This window comes from Montipora capricornis, unplaced genomic scaffold (assembly GCF_036669925.1).
Source record: "Montipora capricornis isolate CH-2021 unplaced genomic scaffold, ASM3666992v2 scaffold_101, whole genome shotgun sequence".
NCBI lineage: Eukaryota > Metazoa > Cnidaria > Anthozoa > Scleractinia > Acroporidae > Montipora > Montipora capricornis.
Window position 1 is genome coordinate 3,828 of NW_027179866.1, and position 18,673 is coordinate 22,500.

The 18,673-nt window shown below is 38.5% G+C and overlaps 1 protein-coding gene and 1 long non-coding RNA gene across 2 annotated transcripts in view; both read left to right on the top strand.

Annotated features, from left to right (window-relative positions):
- Positions 1 to 517: 517 nt before the first annotated feature.
- Positions 518 to 15,131, top strand: LOC138034262 (uncharacterized; the record flags this gene model as incomplete). Its single annotated transcript, XM_068881792.1, has 13 exons — positions 518 to 650; positions 727 to 819; positions 1,049 to 1,147; positions 1,630 to 1,692; positions 2,741 to 2,821; positions 3,499 to 3,585; positions 5,182 to 6,430; positions 7,240 to 7,718; positions 8,804 to 8,896; positions 9,976 to 10,065; positions 10,721 to 10,774; positions 10,908 to 10,994; positions 13,165 to 15,131. Coding segments are annotated over 13 exons (2,829 nt in total), but the record flags the coding sequence as incomplete, so codon positions are not given.
- Positions 15,132 to 18,401: 3,270 nt separating this feature from the next.
- Positions 18,402 to 18,673, top strand: part of LOC138034263 (uncharacterized) — a 16,030-nt gene continuing 15,758 nt past the window's right edge. Inside the window, exon 1 of the long non-coding RNA XR_011128821.1 lies at positions 18,402 to 18,550. This is a non-coding gene — a long non-coding RNA (uncharacterized lncRNA). The remainder of the gene's footprint in view (positions 18,551 to 18,673) is intronic.

Below are 18,673 nucleotides of genomic sequence, written 5' to 3' on the forward strand. Positions count from 1 at the left end.
TTTATTTATTTTTTAGTCGTGATCATGTCTAACAATGTTACAATTAGGGCTGATATTTGCTAACAACTCATAAACAGAATGTACAGTACGAAAACTGAGCCTGCTGTAAGGCCAGGAGTTTGTAGTACTCCATGTTCCTTGTCATATAGTCCCCAGGGAATAATTTAATACTTCATGTGCACTGACCTTCTTGTACTTATACATTGTATACTGTAATGACTAAAAATATTTTTTGGGGGGAAGCTGGGCATTTTGGGGAAGGTACATTGTACTGTATTTGAGGAGTAGAATCTTCCTACATGTAGATACATGTAGAACCCTGATCATTACGTGTCACTCATGTCTGCCCATTGACTGAGGTCACATCATGCTAATATTTTGAAATTTATGCACCCTGATTATGTTGACCTCAATTACTTCACGCATACTGCAGCATGTTCCCAAAAATATACTTCACTATTAACATCTGAAGAAGTTTTATGAAATTTCCATGTCAATACAGTGCCTTATTATTTAGGAATTTGTGGCAAATTCAAGAAGCAAGGCTCACTCTGAAAAATTTGATTGTGCTGCAACATCAAGTGTGGATGATGTCACTGATGACAGCTTGGACATTGACAGCGCCTTGACAGAGCTCATTTCAAAATCTGGTAAAATCTAGCTGAAATTTTGTTGCTCCAGTTTATAAGATATCCATTTCCATTTAGATTTGTACTTTCCCTTTAGGCAATGCAGAACCAGATCTATCTGATAATACACAATTTAAGAATGATGACAGTGATGACAGTTCAACTGAAATTGCTGAAGGAACCACCTCAGGTGACTTTTTCCTTGCTCACAAGCAAAGACAGTACATGTATCATACAATTATGATGAACGAGTTTACTGATAAAGAAGGAATTATGTTACAAGGCATATAGATAACTGAGGAGGTCATAGGTGGTTACATTCCTATCTGACTTACAACTTTCACCTGCTTAAATCTGAATTCTAATTTAGCATTAGTTGTCATGAATATATTAATATTTCTGACTAACTTATTGTTCAGATATCGCAGAACCAGACCTATCCGATGACACAGATTGTGAATATGAGGATTGTGACAAAAGTTCAAATGAGATTACTGATTTAGAAGGAACTACCTCAGGTGACATTTCCTCCAGTTATGCACGTGATATACCAGCACCATTAGAAATAGAGTGACTAAAGTGATAAGCAAGGTATTAAACAATTATGTTGACTGATTGAGCATTTACTGAAAGTGAAGGAATTATGTTTGGAGGTAAAGGCAAGAAGACAGAGATTGTCACGTTGCACTCCACCTTTACCTGCTTCCCAAAAGTGAGCATTCCCATCAAGTCACTAAATTATGCAGTCTTTTAGAAGGTAAAGACAACAGCAAATTAAAATCTTTAAATTTTTAAGAACTAACATTTTTGTTTGACTTGATTTGTTGCCTGCACTGGAACAGATCATTTCTCTGTACATTTCATACTTAAATAGTAGATAATAATAATTTATTTATTTATTTATTTTTAAGAAAGGCAGCATGTACTGGCACATTTTGTTTATACAAAACATAACAATTTGTTATTGCAAAAGAATTAAGTGTTTGCCTCGCCGTTGCAGATCCTAAATCGGATGAGGAAAATGTCATTGAAGATGAAAATGATGACATTCAATGTTCTAAAAGTAAGTTAAGCGTTAAATGCATGAAATCCAGCAGTAGTCACAAAGAAGACTGCGACAAAAATTTCTGCATGTTGTTCGTATAGGTCTTGGTAAAGGAAAATGAGGTGTCCGAGGAAAAAGGAAATTGTTGCGCTGCTATTTTTTGTAGAGTCAAACTGTATATCATATTAAAGCTAATAGATTGAATTATTTCAATATTAAAGTTTAGTTTTGAGGCCCCAAACTCGGAACAACCGAGTCTGCTGCAGACGTTCCTGCCCCTTCCCTTTAATGCGAAAACAACCGCACTTTGTAAGTCACAGATGAATGCACTCCGATACCGTGTGAGGGGCGTCTTAGTGCATTGGAGGTGTGAATGGGTTAAACTTATACAAACTATGTCCAGGTTTACTCTAACGCCAGACGATTTTACTCGTAAATGTGGGGCGTGCTAGGGAGTTTGAGGTGTGAATGGGTTAAACTCAGTCAAATTATGTCCAGATTTACTCTGTCTTGTCTAACGCCAGACGATTTTACTTGTCAATTGAGTGGGGGAGGGGGTAACTTCAGACGATTTTACTCGTCAGTGGGGAGTGGGGGGGCACCTAGGGTGTTTGAGTTGTGGATGGGTTAACCCATTGACTTGGGAAACTCGTTCACCGTGCTTTCGAGCTTACCTCATTTAAGTTTTGTACGGGAAAGTAAAGTCAAAACCGAATGGCACTCGTAAGCCAATAAAATTGCTCTGGGTGGATAACCGTCTTCCACGCCCCCCCTTCCCCCCCCCCCCCCCCATCCCTCTTCAAGCCATAAGGAAACCCTGTTGGTGACAAGAACAGAGGTGCAACATAGAAGAGGATTTAAGGAGATGAAACACAATGACTTAGATAAACATTTATAGTACTTTCATGTCATTCCTTAATTGCATTCCACAGGAATTTAGTTTCTTAATTTTTATCAAAACGAGTTCTGAATACTCAGTCTCTGCCTGAATAACATACTGTATTGAGTATCTGCATGTAGTTATTTTTACCAGAAGAACTTTTATCGTAACTTTTTTGTACTTCAGGTTACAAGCAGAATATGAAAAGAAGAAAACGCTTGTTTTCGGGCTCGTCCTCCGATGAAGACAGTATGTCACACTCAGCAGGTACAAAGGATGATTTTAACTTAGCTAAATTCACCATTTTAGCAGTGATTTTTTTGGCACCCATATTGAAAATGACTTCACCTTGCGCTATATTTAGCGGGTACTTTCTAGTCTTTTCACGTTTTTGATTCCTGTGTTAGGGGGAATTGGGATGGAATCCCTAAACAGTGCAGGTAGCGGGCAAGTTGACTGTCAGATCCCGCGAGTGCTCTGGGCCAGAATGCCACATGTATTTTTACTAAATTAATTTTCTTTCACGATGTATTTTGTTGCTAAGGGTTACCTTTTCTTTTGCAAAGTCAAAATTTCTCACTTTAAGACGATGTAATAATATAAAAGCTAGTTTATGTTCCATTTTATTCCTATCGGATTGTCCGGGAATTTTTGGCAAATGGTAAACAACCTGCGTCTAAAAAAGGCGTGAATTTAATCTTAAGGGGTTTCCTAACGGGCGACCAAGGATTTGTCAGCGCAAACAAATTTACGGTTTTGGGTTGCCTGGGTTTTGAAACAGGGACAACCTGGATTTATTTTTTTTCGGGCACTGAGCGAGTGAAGACTACTGCTTTCGTTTTATCTTGAGGTGTTTAAAGCATGAGTCACCTGAGTGTGTTTTGTGTCTGCTGAGTTTTTTTTATCAAAACTTCGCCTTTGTGTCTTTCATATTGACAACAAAGTACCCGAGAAGACCAGAAAACAAACCAGGAAATGTCAGAAAAAATCAACAAAGGAGGGAGTTCATTGTTCAGTTAACCAGTCAAAGAGTGAGTTTTGTTTTCTTAATTGGAACTCTTTTTGAACTGCTTATCAGCAATTTGGCTCTCGTATATAGGAATATAACAAGTCTTTTCCATTGATAGCTAGGGGACATGTCGGACTAGAACTCTCCCCTCTTAAAAAATGAGGTTGGTAGGAAATGACGTGCAGGATAGATGTTACATTCTGTCTCCTATTGATCGGCTTGTGTTACACAATACAGTGGAACCCAGTTAATACGGACACCCAGGGGACATGCCATCTTGTCCGTTTCCGTATTAGGCTGGCTTTCAGAAAAATGTCTCGAACACTTGTTTTAACTATCTAAAAGACTACAGCAGACATTTCGGCTAGGAAACGTAAGTTGCTTACACGACAAGGCTGTCAGAGATGAAAAAGGCCACAAGCAATGACTACAGTGAAATGCCAAGAAAGTGAAACTGTAAGAGGAGGCAGAAAAATTTATTAAAGGACTAAAGTTCAAGGGCCAAACACCGGGAGAAAGACAAACTGATCAAAATTAAACATGTCACGCTATAGTTTGCGTCTGTTTTGTTAGTAAGAAAATAATACTAAACTCGCAGAAATCTGTCATTATTTGATAAGGTACAATGTCTACGATTAGCACATAATTGTGACAATGAAAATAGACAGTGCGCACATAACCAGTGTCCGTAAAGCGGGGTTGACCACATATGAGAGTTTGTGACTCGGGACAAAGGAAATTGTCCGTTGTCCGTATTAACTGGTGTCCATATTAAGCGGGTAAAATTTGGAGAAAATATGTGATCTTTTCGTGGGGACAAACGAAACTCTGCTATATATGGGTGTCCGTAGAGCGGGGTTCCACGGTATTATCATGTGTACGTTCAGTTTGACTATTTGTTGCATTCAACAGAGAATGTATCCTGATCATGTCGGTCTTGTGATATTGTGATGGCATACGGATTTCAGCGCTATTAAGGGGGTGGCTCTTAACTACCAAACCGTTGGTTGCTATGGACCCCTTCAAGTAGTCATTTCTCAAACCCTTTAACTCTACAGTAACCTTTTTTTGCCAAGTGTGTTCTATTTAACATTCCTTTGTATGGTTCGACTCACAACCATATTTGCTACAATTAATGTAAATCACGTGACCAAAACAGAAAATGCCTAAACACTTAGCAAGTTAACTATGTTTTTCACATCTTTTAAACACAACAGCATGAGAACATTCTAACACAAAAAGTGTAGCATGGATTTTAAAGGAAATGATTTCTTTAAAAAATTGTGATGTCATAAGGTCCTCCTATGATACACTTTTCGAAATATCAGTTCCATTTTTTGTCCAAATAGAAACTCCATGCTACAGTTTACGAAAAATGATTTTATTTCCTGGGAGCTTTTATCTGTTTTTCACTGAAACGCACGGCAAAGAACTAAGACTAGTTGCGCATACGCCTTCTGACTGAAGTGATGTCAGATTTCCATTGAAAAAGTTAGTTTATAGAACCATACATGCAACCTTTCTTTTTTTTGCAACCATTGGCCTTCTGTAGTTAAGTGCCACCCCCCTTGAATAGTGCTCGCAGTTAACCGCGAATCCATCATTTTTAATTTACTAGTGTCCGTACCATGTGCCAAAAAAAATGAGTCCAACACAAGAGTGTATGACAAAAGGCAAGCATGCTTTTATTGTGGCGTTTTGGTGTCTAAAATTGCAAGGCATTATGAGCTCAAACACAAGACTGAAAGAGATGTTGCTATTGCCCTTTCCTTCAATAAGCGGTCACCAACCAGGAAAAAACACCTTGAGAAACTACGGTTATTAGGGAACTATCACCACAATTTAAATGTTTTGGAGACGGGAAAAGGAGAGCTGATTGTCTTTAGACGTCCCACCTCTGGAAAAGAATGTAGTCCTTCAGATTTTCTTCCTTGCAATTATTGCCTTGGATTCATAAGGCGTCAAGAATTGTGGAAACATGTTAAATTGTGCAAGTTCAAACCAGAAGGAGATGAATTTCCAAAGCACCGTAAAGTTCAGGAAAAAGCAAGATTGCAGTTATTTCCAGCCATTTATAGTGACAGTATTCTTTGTCAATTGTTTGCGACTATGAAAAGCGATCAAATCTCCCTCATTGCTAGAAATGATTGGCTCATCAAGGAAATTGGGGTGTTGCTCATTGAAAAACATGGAGAAAAGCAAAACAACTTCGTATCTCAAAAGATGAGAGAACTTGCTAGACTCTTGCTTCAACTTCGCAAAACAAGTTTCAATGCTGACGCCAACCTTTCAGATTTTATCAAGCCTCAAGAATTTGATGTTGTGGTGAGCGCTGTGAAAGCCCTTTCAAAGTTCCAATTTGACGACGGTGTGCATCAAGTAGCTACACCATCATTGGCCTTGAAAATCGGCCATTCCCTTAAAAAGTGTGTAAACGTCCTTCGGGGCCATGCATTGCGAAGGAAGGATGACTCACTACTGGAAGATGTCGACAATTTTGAAAAACTAATAGAAGCAGAGTGGAGCCATCGTGTTTCACACCATTCCCTCCGCGCTCTTGGCACACAGAAGTTTAACAGGGTGGAATTGCTGCCACTTGCAGAAGACCTTGAAAAACTGAGGAAAAGTGTCCTTTCAATAATGCAGTCGACAGCGCAAGTCCTTCAAGAAGGGCAACCTCAGTTGGAATCCTGGAGTAAATTAGCTCAAGCTACTCTAGCCAGACTAGTGATGTTTAACAAGAGGAGGGGAGGAGAAGCTTCTAGGATGCTCTTAAAAAGCTACCTCAATCGACCAGACTGGAACCAGGTCAACAATCCAGAAATTATGTCAACACTAAGTGAATTTGAAAAGGAATTGTCGAAGAGGTACGAGAGGTTACATGTAGGTCAGGATTCCATTGATTCATATTGTTTATTAATGCGCCCCTACAATGCTTCCTTTTTCAAGTACTGTTACGTGTACAGTAACATGTGAAGCATGTGAAGCAAGTAACGTGTGAAGCATGTCTTAGTCAATGTACCGGTAGTTAAGTTTTGCTGCAAATTAGTGTTGCCTTCTTGGATAGATTACAGTTCACAATTGAGCCACATAGTTTAACGCTACTCCGGCTTAAAATGAATGGAACTTAAAAAGTTACGATTCAAGACCCAAACGAATTCAGTGAATTCTTGAAGTTGCATTCATTTTAAGCTGGAGTTTCGTTAAACTACTGTATTGCCCGAATGCAAAAATGGCCGCCAACAAATTATTCTTTTGTCTTTGTGTTAATTGGCATAACTAGCCCCAGTAACACTGTAAAATTGAAAGAATTTGGGCTGTAAAACGAGGCTAGTTAGGGCTTATTAACACAAGGCAAAGGAATAATTTGTTTGCGGGCATTTTTGCATCTGGTCAATGTTTTCTTCGTCATTTTACTTTCAAATAATGACCAAAGCTTGTTTCTTTTGTTACAAAAAATAAGTGTCACTCTCAGGGGTCAATGGGTTAAGGGAGTCTTTTCGTCAATTGGGGGGAAGGGGTCCGAGGGCATTTATGGTGTGAATGGGTTAAACAGTAAAAAACCCAAAAGTCCCCATTAAATGCAGTCAATGAATATACACGGTTAAATATAATTTAAATATGTCCGTAAATTTCTTTCCTACTGTCACGGAGAATGTGAATTGTTTTTGAACAGGCTGGACATGGTTGAAATAATTGGCAAGAGGGGAAAAAAAGTGCCAGTTATTTTGACCGCTGAGATGACCAGGAGCATTGATCTTCTTATCAAGACAAGAGAGGCTGTGGCCATTCCTGAGAAGAATCCGTTTGTATTTGCCAGACCAAACAGGCAGTCATTACAGTGCATGAGAGCCTGGGATTGCCTTAGAAATATTTCAATGCAATGTCAACCACCTCTGTTAAACCCTGCCAATATAACAAGTACAAAACTGAGAAAGTATATAGCTACTATTTCCCAAGTACTCTCCATGGAAGAGAAAGAAGTGGACTGGCTTGCAAGGCATTTGGGTCATGACATTCGTGTTCATAGGGATTTTTACCGGCTCCACGAATCAACAATAGAAATCGCCAAAGTGAGCAAACTACTTCTCACTGTTGATCAAGGGGAAACGAGAAAGTTTGCGGGGAAAACATTACAAGAGATAAATCTAAATGGTAAGAAAAATACAATGCTACAAAGTTATTGTAAAACTGCCAGGTGCTCTCAAGGCCTGTTTAAGGACGTTCGCGCCAATTGTTTCTGCGCATCCTTACTGCGTACGCAAATGCACACGCCACGTCATACACGAGCGCGCGAGCTAAGTAATAAAATGAAAACTGATAGGGCAAAAGGCCATTGCTATAGCTTTGCCTGGATTTAACGGTCTTGGACGTTCGGTGACCCCTATTTTTCTTTCCAGAAACGGATTTTATTTACAATTATCTCCACGTTGTCCAAAAATGAACAAAAAATCAATGTGGGAAGTTCAAAAAATTTCAAGGTTTCTGCTCACGGGACATCAAATCCTGCCATCTTGCGGCTGCAAGGCGCGTGAAACTGTGGTCGCCAAATGCGAACTTGATCTGTAAGGGAACCTCATCAGTTGACTAAATTCACTTAATTAGGCCACTTAAACAATATTTGGCAGAGAAGATTTCACTTCAAAGATTTAATTGCAATATATTTGGGTTTACAGACACTGGCCTTATTCGATAACGAAGCCCGATTTCCAAAACGAAGTCGGTGACCCCCCATTTTTTTTACATTTCTGACATAACTAACTCATCATCTTAAAGTGGTAAAAGTTTCAGAAGAAAATCAATGTTGAAAAAATTTCGTGCGAACGTCCTTAAATCATAGCAGTGGCAGAAAACGTTGCTAATGGTAACATCTTTGCATCACAATGAATTGAATCAAAGGATTTGTTCTCAACGAAAAATTAATTTTTGACAAGATGAGATGGCTGAACCTATGGGAAAGCCATTACGTCCTACACTCTGCTTTGTCAATCCCAATTTCCTTTCTGCTCAAATTGCAATAATTATCTAAACTGAGACGACAAAACCTCTTTTAGTGCGTACAGCGGGAGCGGTTTGCCGCTGCAAAACAGATTAGGTTTGCAAGACAGAATAAGCCACAGTTTGTTCACTTAAAATGTCATGGCAGAGCTCCTTCAAAAACTTGGTATACTTGCTTAAATTTAGTTCTTATTAGTTTACATCATAGCCAACTTCATTTAGATTTTGTACTTTTCTTTCAGACATTGCAGAACCAGATCTATCCGATGACACAGATTATGAAGATGAGGATGATGTTGAAAGTTCAACTGAGACTGCTGAAGGAACTACCTCAGGTGACTTTTCCTCCAGTACTAGCACTGTCAGAAATAGAGTGACTAAACATGATAAGCAAAGTATTTTGCAATTATGTTGTTTAAACATTTATTGATAGTGATAGGGGTTATGTTTGGAGGTAAAAGTAAGGAAGTCAGAGATGGTAATTTTGCACCCTACCAACACCTGCTTCCCCAAAGTGAACATTCATATCAAGCCAATCACTTAATTAGGGTTGCAAGAGTTTTTGTCTCCAAAATATGCGTCCTATTAATAGGTCGGGAGAACAACAAAATTCTTTACATTTTCAAGAACTAAAATTTTGTATCTCCCTTACCTGTTCCGATGCGATGTAGTGGTAATTACATTGTCAAAAATATAGCTAACATTATTTAAAAGTAGTGTTTTATGTCGCCGCAGTCAGACATCGCCAGTGATCCATTTGAAATGAACGCACTGTATATGATTATAAAGACGTGACAATTATTTTATAGCCATGCTAGCTTGATATCTTGCTTAGGCAGTATTTGAGTATTTGACGTGGTTGCTACGGTCAGGAAATGGTCAGGGGAAAAAATCTTTAAGGTTAAAGAAAAGTCGGGGAATTTCACTCTGAGTCAGGGAAAATTTAGTTCTTTGAGAGAAGTCAGGGAAAAATTAAATTTTCAGAGTCTTAACTTCTTTATTGCCAACTCAGTGATGTTTTTTAATGAAATCATACGATTTGTTTTCTTCTGTTTTCCCTGTTTTCTAACATTTTCAATTGTTTGTGACATTTTATGGACATGAAATTGGTTGGATTGGTAGGAATTAAACGAGAAGCTGATGTTTTCTATGTTATGTTAATAAACTGTACTCTGCATGTGACTTTCCAAAAACATAAATAAATGGTTTGAGGCCATTACCAGGACTAATTTGTGATCTTTTAAAATTTAGTTGGTCAGGGAAATTTTACATTTGTCAGGGAAAAGTGAGGGAATTTCAAAATCCTGTGTCTGTGGCAACAATGGTTGAGGGAAACAATGTGCAAGGAATGTTCTTTTCTACCAAATGGTCGATTATGGGAGCAGGCAGGTTAATGCATTGTTATTTTGTACAGCTCGAAGCAAAGAAACCAAATCTGGGAAAATGTGCGCAAAAGATCCAGCTGAGCGAAGTGTTAACAGTTCCATGGGAAAGCCAGCACAGGGTAAGATCCTTCAGTCCCTATTTTTTGTTGTTTCCCAAACTTGATGATATGTAACCATTCTCTCTTCGCCCTTAGGCATAGATTTGAAAAGAACATGTAACCTTTTCAAAGTAATTTTAAAATACATGTATCTTTTAAGTTACCACCAGTATAGTTGTGATACTAATAGGTTCATCTGGAAAAATGCCTTGTCTCCGGCATTGACCTGCAATATAGAATTTTGGTGTGAGTAGCTTTTTTTAGTCTTCTTGCACTGGAGGTATAAAGATGTGCGGGTTCAGCTTGTTCTTCTTGGAATCTATGTATTATGCAACTCTTCATCTTTAAACTTAAAATGATATACCTATATTTATTGAATAACTTTTCATTCATATTCTTTGCAATCAGTGTTGTGTTTTCTTTGGATTTAAATTTTATTTTTGTAATCACTGTTGATATTATATACAAGATTAACATTTTTCTTCTACTTCACCACCCGCCTTGGAATGTGTATAATATGCCAGCAAGCGAGCCACGAGTCAACATGAGCCGAGAATCAACATGCGAGCCACGCAGTTATTGAAAGCGAGTCATTTTAAAGTACTTCAATAAATACTGTTTATCAGCGCTATTTGAAATGGGTGCTAAGACTTGCCATGCTTTGTCATTTTTAAAGGTTCCAACGATCCAGAAAAGGAAAACACAACCTCTGTCAATTCTGCTGCAAAATGTAAGTTTTAGGCAAAACTACTGCTTTCGTTACATGATGAGGTGTGTCAAGGGTGTGTCACCTGAGTGTGTTTAGTTTCTGTTGAGTATTTGATCAAAACTTTGTCTTTTTGTCTTTCATATTGATAACAAAGTACCCGAGAAGACCAGAAATCAAAGCAGGAAATGCCAGAAAAAATCAACGAAGGAGGGAGTTCATTGTTCAGTTAAGCAGTCAAAGAGTGAGTTTTGTCTTCTTCATTGGAACCCCTTTTGAAGTATATACTTATCAGCAATTCGGCTCTCGTATATAGGAATATAGCGGGTCTTTTCCATTGATAGCTAGGGGACACGTCGGACTAGAACTCCCCCCTCTTAAAAAATGAGGTCGATAGGAAATGATGTGCAGGATAGACGTTATGTGTTGTCTCCAATTGAGTTGGCTTCTTTTGCACAATATTTTCTACCTTCACTTTGACTATTTGTTGCGTTCGACGGAGGAAAACACATTGTAATGGTGCCAGTACTAGTCTTGCGTGTCCCTCCGGTATCAATAGTTGTGATGGTATGAGGATTTCTGCATTTGTACGCCGTCGTGGACTGGCTAGCTGGCACAAATGGCCTTGATATCATGCGATTGTGTAAAACACAGATTCCCGTTTTTTCTACTGTATTTAAGTCCTGTTCAGTTGAATGGGGTTTAAATACCGGGATGGGTGACCGTCATGGTCTCTTGGTGAACAGCATAGTAGTGACTTTCTGACTCGTGGACACCAAGACGACACGCAGTGGTCGAAAGGAGTAAATTGCTTGTTTCTCACAGCTCTGTACTGCTTTGTATCCACCAAAGGAGACTATATTACAGTGTACTATTATCCCAAAAAATAATTTTTGCATAACAGAACATTACATGTAGTTTTAATGTCATAAGGTGTACTCACTGCCTTGCTATTCACCTAGAAACTATAGTGATACCCCAGACAAAGAGTGCGTTATAAAACATGTATTGTTGTGTTTTCTAAGCATTAAAGAGGGTAATGTTTACCGCTTGTACGTCCGGCAAGACAGTCTATTGATTCCAGTATTCCGTAACTGTCTTTAATAAATAATGGTCAAAATACTTTTAATGTGATACCTTCATTGCTGAAAAAATACTATAATAACTCATCAATGACAAAACAGGAGTTGAACACACCTCACTAATACTAGATTATTACTACAAGCTTAAAGATTGTTTAATAAGGAGCACATCTGATAATGGTCTCCAACCGGTTAGCGTGGTGGCAGACGTGCACCAAATCGTGATAAGCGCCCTTATAAAGGCTTTTGTTATGAAAGTCATGGTTTCAATCAAGGATGGCTCCATAGAAACAGATCTTTACACCAAACCCACAAACCCACAAACATCAGCATCTTCTCACTTCATTTTGTCACTCCCATGATGATACCAAACGCTCCATCCCTTACAGCTTGGCCCTTCGACTACGCCGCGTTACTTACAACGCACAAATGAACTAACAAACTACCTAGCTAACCGTAGTTTCGACAAAAATTTCCTCAAAACTCAAATACAGCAGGCCTCTGACATTCCCCGGTCTGACGCGCTTAAGAAGACGGTCTTATTAGGGCCCAATTTACTGAAATACCTTGTAATAGTAATTCTCCCAGTTCTTTTCGATGCAGAAGTAAAAACTGCACCACCTGCCCCTATATAGAACACGGCCGTAATGAATACACCTTTCATTCTACGGGTGAAAGCCATAAACTCAAATCTCACATTACTTGCAACACTTTCAATGTTATTTACATGGTTCAATGTAAATTATGTAATCTTCAGTATATTGAGGAAACCAAATGTCGCCTGAAAGACCGTTTTAATGAACACGGACGCCCTATACTCAGGTCCACTAGTAGTTAGACCGCATTCTCAGAACACTTTCTTAGCAACAACAATTCAAACAGTTGATATGTTACTCATTCCCATTGAAAAGCTCATCAATCAACATGACTCGATCTTTTACTGATGAATGCTGGTATTGGCCAGCCAAAATATAATTAAAAGATACATCTTCGTGTTGTTTTACGAGTCGTGCAGTAGACTACTTGACTTCAAAAATATTTTAAAATCAATTTTGACTTATCACGATCTCCTCTGATCCAACGCTGTGCAAGATTTATCGTCGACGGCTTTTTGCAACGTTTTAAAATCTCAACTTCACTATGAAAGTAAATTCATTTCCACTGATGACGTAAGATTTGCATTTGATTAGAAGAACGCCATTTGAAGTAACTCTTTAACAGACCCGCTTCCCTTGTTCAAGCGTTTTGTCCATAGAAAGGGCCTTGAACCACCAACGGAAAAAAAAAAGATGTCAGGGAAAGGTAAAAAAAAGATTTTTTTTCATATTGCAGAGTCAGTTCCTCATAAACCATGGACAGGGGAAGAAAAAGAAGCTGTCTTAAAGTATCTTGGTCACTGGATCAGGAAAGGACGTGTACCAGGGAAACTGGACTGTGAGCAATGTATTTCTAAGGCAAATGGCGCCCTAGATCACAGGAAATGGACCGATTTAAAATATTTCGTTAAGAACCAGATCGACAAAAGAAAGAAGGTCCTTGACCCCAAGAATTAGATTGTTAACTTGTTGTTAACTTGTTTTTATATAACTAAACCAAAGTATTTTTCTTAAGTGAAACAAAGTGTTAATCCTCTCTTTTGGATATTTATTGGCATTCGTTTTGCCAATTAGTGATATTAAAAGAGTAGCCTGCGAGCAAGCTCTCCAAAGTTTCACCTGAATTCGGGCCCTCTCTCTTCATGAGTGAGGGATTTTGTGCAATTTTGGGGATGTTTCCTACCTTATTAGAGTTCAGACAGCTTCATAAAAAAAAGCAACAGCACTACCTTTGTTTTTTCCTATAGTTAAATATAGATGTAAATTAAACTGTTTTCATGTAAGCATAATGTTTTGTGCTGTATTCTGTAATTTGTTGTAGTGTAGTTAAAACCATAAAATTGTTAACATTTATTTAAAGAGCAAAAGTAAATTCAAAGAACACTTCCATTCTGTTTTGGAGCAGTGAATAACAACACTTGAAATATTATTTGTTCCTGATTGGGGAAATATTAATTTTGAAAGCAAATAGAATGCAGAATAATATTATCTGAGCATATGATCAATTGACATTGAAGTTGGTTGTGAAAACTCAAGTGGCTGTCCTGCAAAAAATGTAGATACCTTAATGCCACTTTTTCCAAAAGTACACATTTTCATATTGTAAATGCACAGTAGTGCAACTTAAGGCTAGTTGAAAGTTCACATCTGACGTAAGACTAGTGTTAGAATTGTTGGTGTGAACTGGAGACTGAATGTGTTTAGTACCTTTCATGAATTTACAAAGAAATCTCGCCTTAATATCCTGACATTCTTCGAGAGGTTTAGAAAAAAGAAAACTCTGCTGTGCTGTACTTAGTCTTTCCACTGGCAAATTTAGTAGTATCATTTACTAATCTAAGCTTTATTTTTGTTTTGTACAACAAATAGCATGCAGCTAGTTAAAGTTACAGGTCCATGTGTCAGGTAAATTTTCGCCACTTCAAAATTTGTGTTAACTGTCTCATTCCATGGAAACGCCCTTAGTCATTGTGTTATTGTAATGGAATGTTCACATTTCAATTTTGAACCACCATTTACTAAGTTAATCTCTGGTGCTTCCCAGACTTGCACACAGATAATCAAATTTCAATAACGTATAAAATTGTAGCCAATGGCCAGTTTCGTCCTCTTGTGCTTTGGATGGAACAAAAATCGAATAGAGGCTGATGTGAGGCAAACAATACACATTTAAATATTCCCTATATCACCTATCATTCGATGTTTGCTCCATTCTACTCTTGAGAATTCGACAAAAGTGACCTATACCATAGTCCTTTTGCTGCATGTGTTGCATTGACATGTATCAAGACATGTATCACCACAAAAAAAGTATCATGGTAAAATGTTGTGCTTGCGTTGCAAGGTGAAACCGATGCCTTACTCTTAAGCTGGCATGCGAGTCACAGCTTACTTTACTATTCTGGAGTTTTTTCTGATTTTGGAATAGCATCCCACTGATATACTCGCTGGCATTCATTTAGAGTCACCTGCATTACCTTTTTGTCCCATGATAGAACTTCCAAAATAGGTATCCGGAGTGATTGCCTTTTCATTATTACCTGGTTTTCACCACCAACGCAAGTACAGTGCAAGATCATTAGTTGTATTAGACCATTTTGGCAATGAAATACAACTGAAAGAATGTGTTGAGGAACGAAAACTAATAATACTATGATGTATTTTATTTTATAATGAGCCAAATACAGACTTGATTTGATTTGATTTGAATTGTTGTTTAAATATCCGTTCAGATTATGTTTTGCCTGAATATGGTCGAAGTCCGCTGCTTCTCACTGATACCTTGAATTCGGTTTCGACTTTAATAAGGTATCAATTCCTTCTACAAAGTGAGGGCCTTGACGGGTCACGGAAACATCTATCCCCAACCCCTAAAAAAGGAAAAACGACATGTTAGTATCAGAGAATGAACCCGGAGGACCTGCTCCCATGGGGGGGAAATGCCGGAATAAGATCATTGTGGGAAAAGAAGATAATACAACTGTAGTAATTTGCGTTTTATGTAGGAGAATGCATACTATACACGTCGTTTTTTAGACCCACAGGTATCGATCCGAAGCCAGACCATTGCGGCATTTTTAACTATTAGAGGGTCAGCCCTACATAGCTCATAGACCAGGGTAGGAAAGGTTTTCTGGTCAGAATATTTATCCGAAGCAAGACCATTTTAAGCATGCAACGCCATCTTGGAATGACTAGCGCATGGCCTCAAAAAGTATATGCTCGTATCCTCAAACTTCGGTCCTATAAGATTATTTCCTGCTAGGTACTACTACTACCAATATGAAGTGGAATCACATCTCGAGCACTCCCCAGTCAAAGTAATCAATGCACCCAAGTTTAGACCTCTTGTAATAATAATAATAATAATAATAATAATAATAATAATAATAATAATAATAATAATAATAATAATAATAATAATAATAATAATAATGATAATAATAATGATAATGATAATAATAATAATAATTTTATTGTTATAATAATAATGATAATGACAATAATAATAATAACAATAATTATTATAAGTCACTTTATTTCCATGATAAAAATATTTACAAACATTAAAATATATCCAAAAGGTTAGAACTATAAATTTACAAGCAATTAAGTATTTCTCTGTTTTAAAACTTCAAAAAAAAGAAAATAATAATAATAATAATAATAATAATAACAAACTTTATTGAGCACTCTTTCATACAAACTTGAATCTTACATGTATGTGGTAAAAATAAGTAATAATAATAATGATAATGATAAAACTCAAATTAAATTAAAAATTTAAATGCCGGCGGTGGCGACATTAATCCGGCAATCGTCAAGAGAGTCTCCTATATTCCGGAAAGGTACTCGGGACCCTCTTACGCACGCATGTACTGATCTTAAGAGTTCAAATGAGATGACAGTTCTGAGCCAATTAAGGACGTTGTTATAGGGCTCACCGTCCTTCTGTACTAACTTGTAAGCTAAGTGCTTAAGAAATCGTTGGCACTCATTTCCCATCCCACCGTTCGTTCCGAAAACCAAGGGTGTAAAGGATCCCATCTCGACCTCAAGCACTCGTTGCTGATATTTCCGCTTTTTCTCCTCTTCTTGGTCTTTAAAGACTTCGGATGTCGGCTTGCTCTGGTTACATTTGGAGTTAACATGCGTGACCCTGACGTCGAAAAATGCTGTAACTCCTCTAGACCAGAAATCTCCCGCCTTGATGTCTAAACGTGCCTCTGAGCTGGTAACTGCGCTTCTAAGATGCATCCGTTCGTTGTCAAGAGGTAAGAGGCGTGGCTCCGCCTCCACATTCTTACAAACTTTGGTGATGAATGATGTCAGTAGGTTTCGTACACCATCATGCCTTTGTGCCACAAACCCTCCTTTTTTACAAGAGAGGGCGTGGCCAACATTGAATCTATCCCCACAAACGCACTGGGCTGGTAGGTCGGTGAGAGGCAAGTTGTAACATAGCCGCAGAGAGTCTCTGAATTCTTGCTTGTTAAGAGCTAGACCTTGATCTTTGAGGGGGATCGCGTTAAGCCAAGAGCTGGCCCCTTTGTCTCTTGCTTGATTGGCCAATCGAAGAAGATCAGGGGAGAGGGTGGAGTCAATCGACTCCATTTTTGCCTTTTCCCTTTCGGCCTTTAGCGCCTGGTGGTGACGTTTCAGCTCCTCTACGGAATTTTCGCCTGTTATCATGATGGTACTCTGAGTTGTTATGGAGTCTACATGTGCGGCTGTGATTGATGCTGATGCGGTAAACTGTTGTGGTGCTTCCGATCTCAGATCCGGCACGCCTAGTCCCCCTTGGGCCGTTGTCAAGGTAGCGAGTTGGCGCACTTCGTCGGGAAGGGGCTCTGTCTGGCCAAAGAATGTTGGAAGTAGTAGATCGTCGATTACCTCCTGGACTGGGTCGATATAGTCCTCAAATGACTCAATTGTGCGAAGAAAATAAGTAAACTTGGACTTGAACCCCTTCGTAAAAGCGATATACGCTGCGTGGGGCTGATTCTTAGCAATTTCTGATAGTGTTTGAAGTTCCCCTTTCCATGCACGCACTTTCTCCTTACAATACATATCCTTGTATTCTTGTGATCCAATGACCGCTCCTAGATGACGTTGACCCTCAATAGTGATATTAACTTCATCACCGAATACTCTCGCTGCTTCTGCGGCAGCTTCCTCTGACTTTACTATAAGCCAACTCTTTGACCCATTCACAAGGTAACCGAACTTCTCTCCTTCCTGACTCAACAGCTTGTACCAATCGTAAAGCGATGTGATTACTCCACCGCCTGCCGAATCATCCGCGAGCCATGCTTGTTTAACCCCCGGGCAGTGTGCTCTCAAATAATAAATCATCATTGATGATTATATAATAATAATAATAATAATAATAATAATAATAATAATAATAATAATAATAATAATAATAATCCTTTATTTTCACACGATAGTGTTTTAAAGGGGCTAGGTCACGCTATTTTAGGTACTTTTGTTTAATTTTGTTAATTATGAGCTCTAAACGTCAAATTGGCATTCGATCCGTGCTGAAATTGCCTAAAATTGCGTGACCTAGCCCCTTTAAAGCTGAACAGCTTGTGGGGTCGTGCACAAATGAAATCAAATGAAATCAGATCAATACATATCAAATCAAATGTTGGTTTTTGAGGAGAGGGGAAAACCGGAGTACGCGGAGAAAAACCTCTCGGAGCAGAGAAGAGAACCAACCCACATATGACGCCGAGTCTGGGAATCGAACCCGCGCCACATTGGAAAACCGTCATTGCAAAACCGTCAATGCTGGACGGCAATATCTGCGTCATTTCATTTCAAAAAGAGAATTCGCTTTTTTCACAATTTTTAACTCGCCGAGCGAAGAAATGAATTACAAGGGACACGAAAACTTATGGGGATCGTCTTAATTCGCAGTGTATCCCACAATGCATCGTACTTCACACCCGGGCTCTGGGAACGAGATTACTCGGTTTCATTTTTAAAGTTCTCGAAGATGACAACGGTCTCATGGAATTCGCTGTTGTAGACACAGCATTTTCCGAATGGATTTTTGTCCTTGAGCTGCCATTTAACTAACGCAGAAAGCAAACACAAGTCGTGCCAAACATGAGGTAAGCGGAAGCTTTTTGCTAGATTTCCATTTTAAATAGCCCCCGGCACCCCTCGCGTTTGCCCCGTAACTTATCTATTGTAGGTTACCTCCCAACCTTTTCAATCTTATGATCGGATGGCAA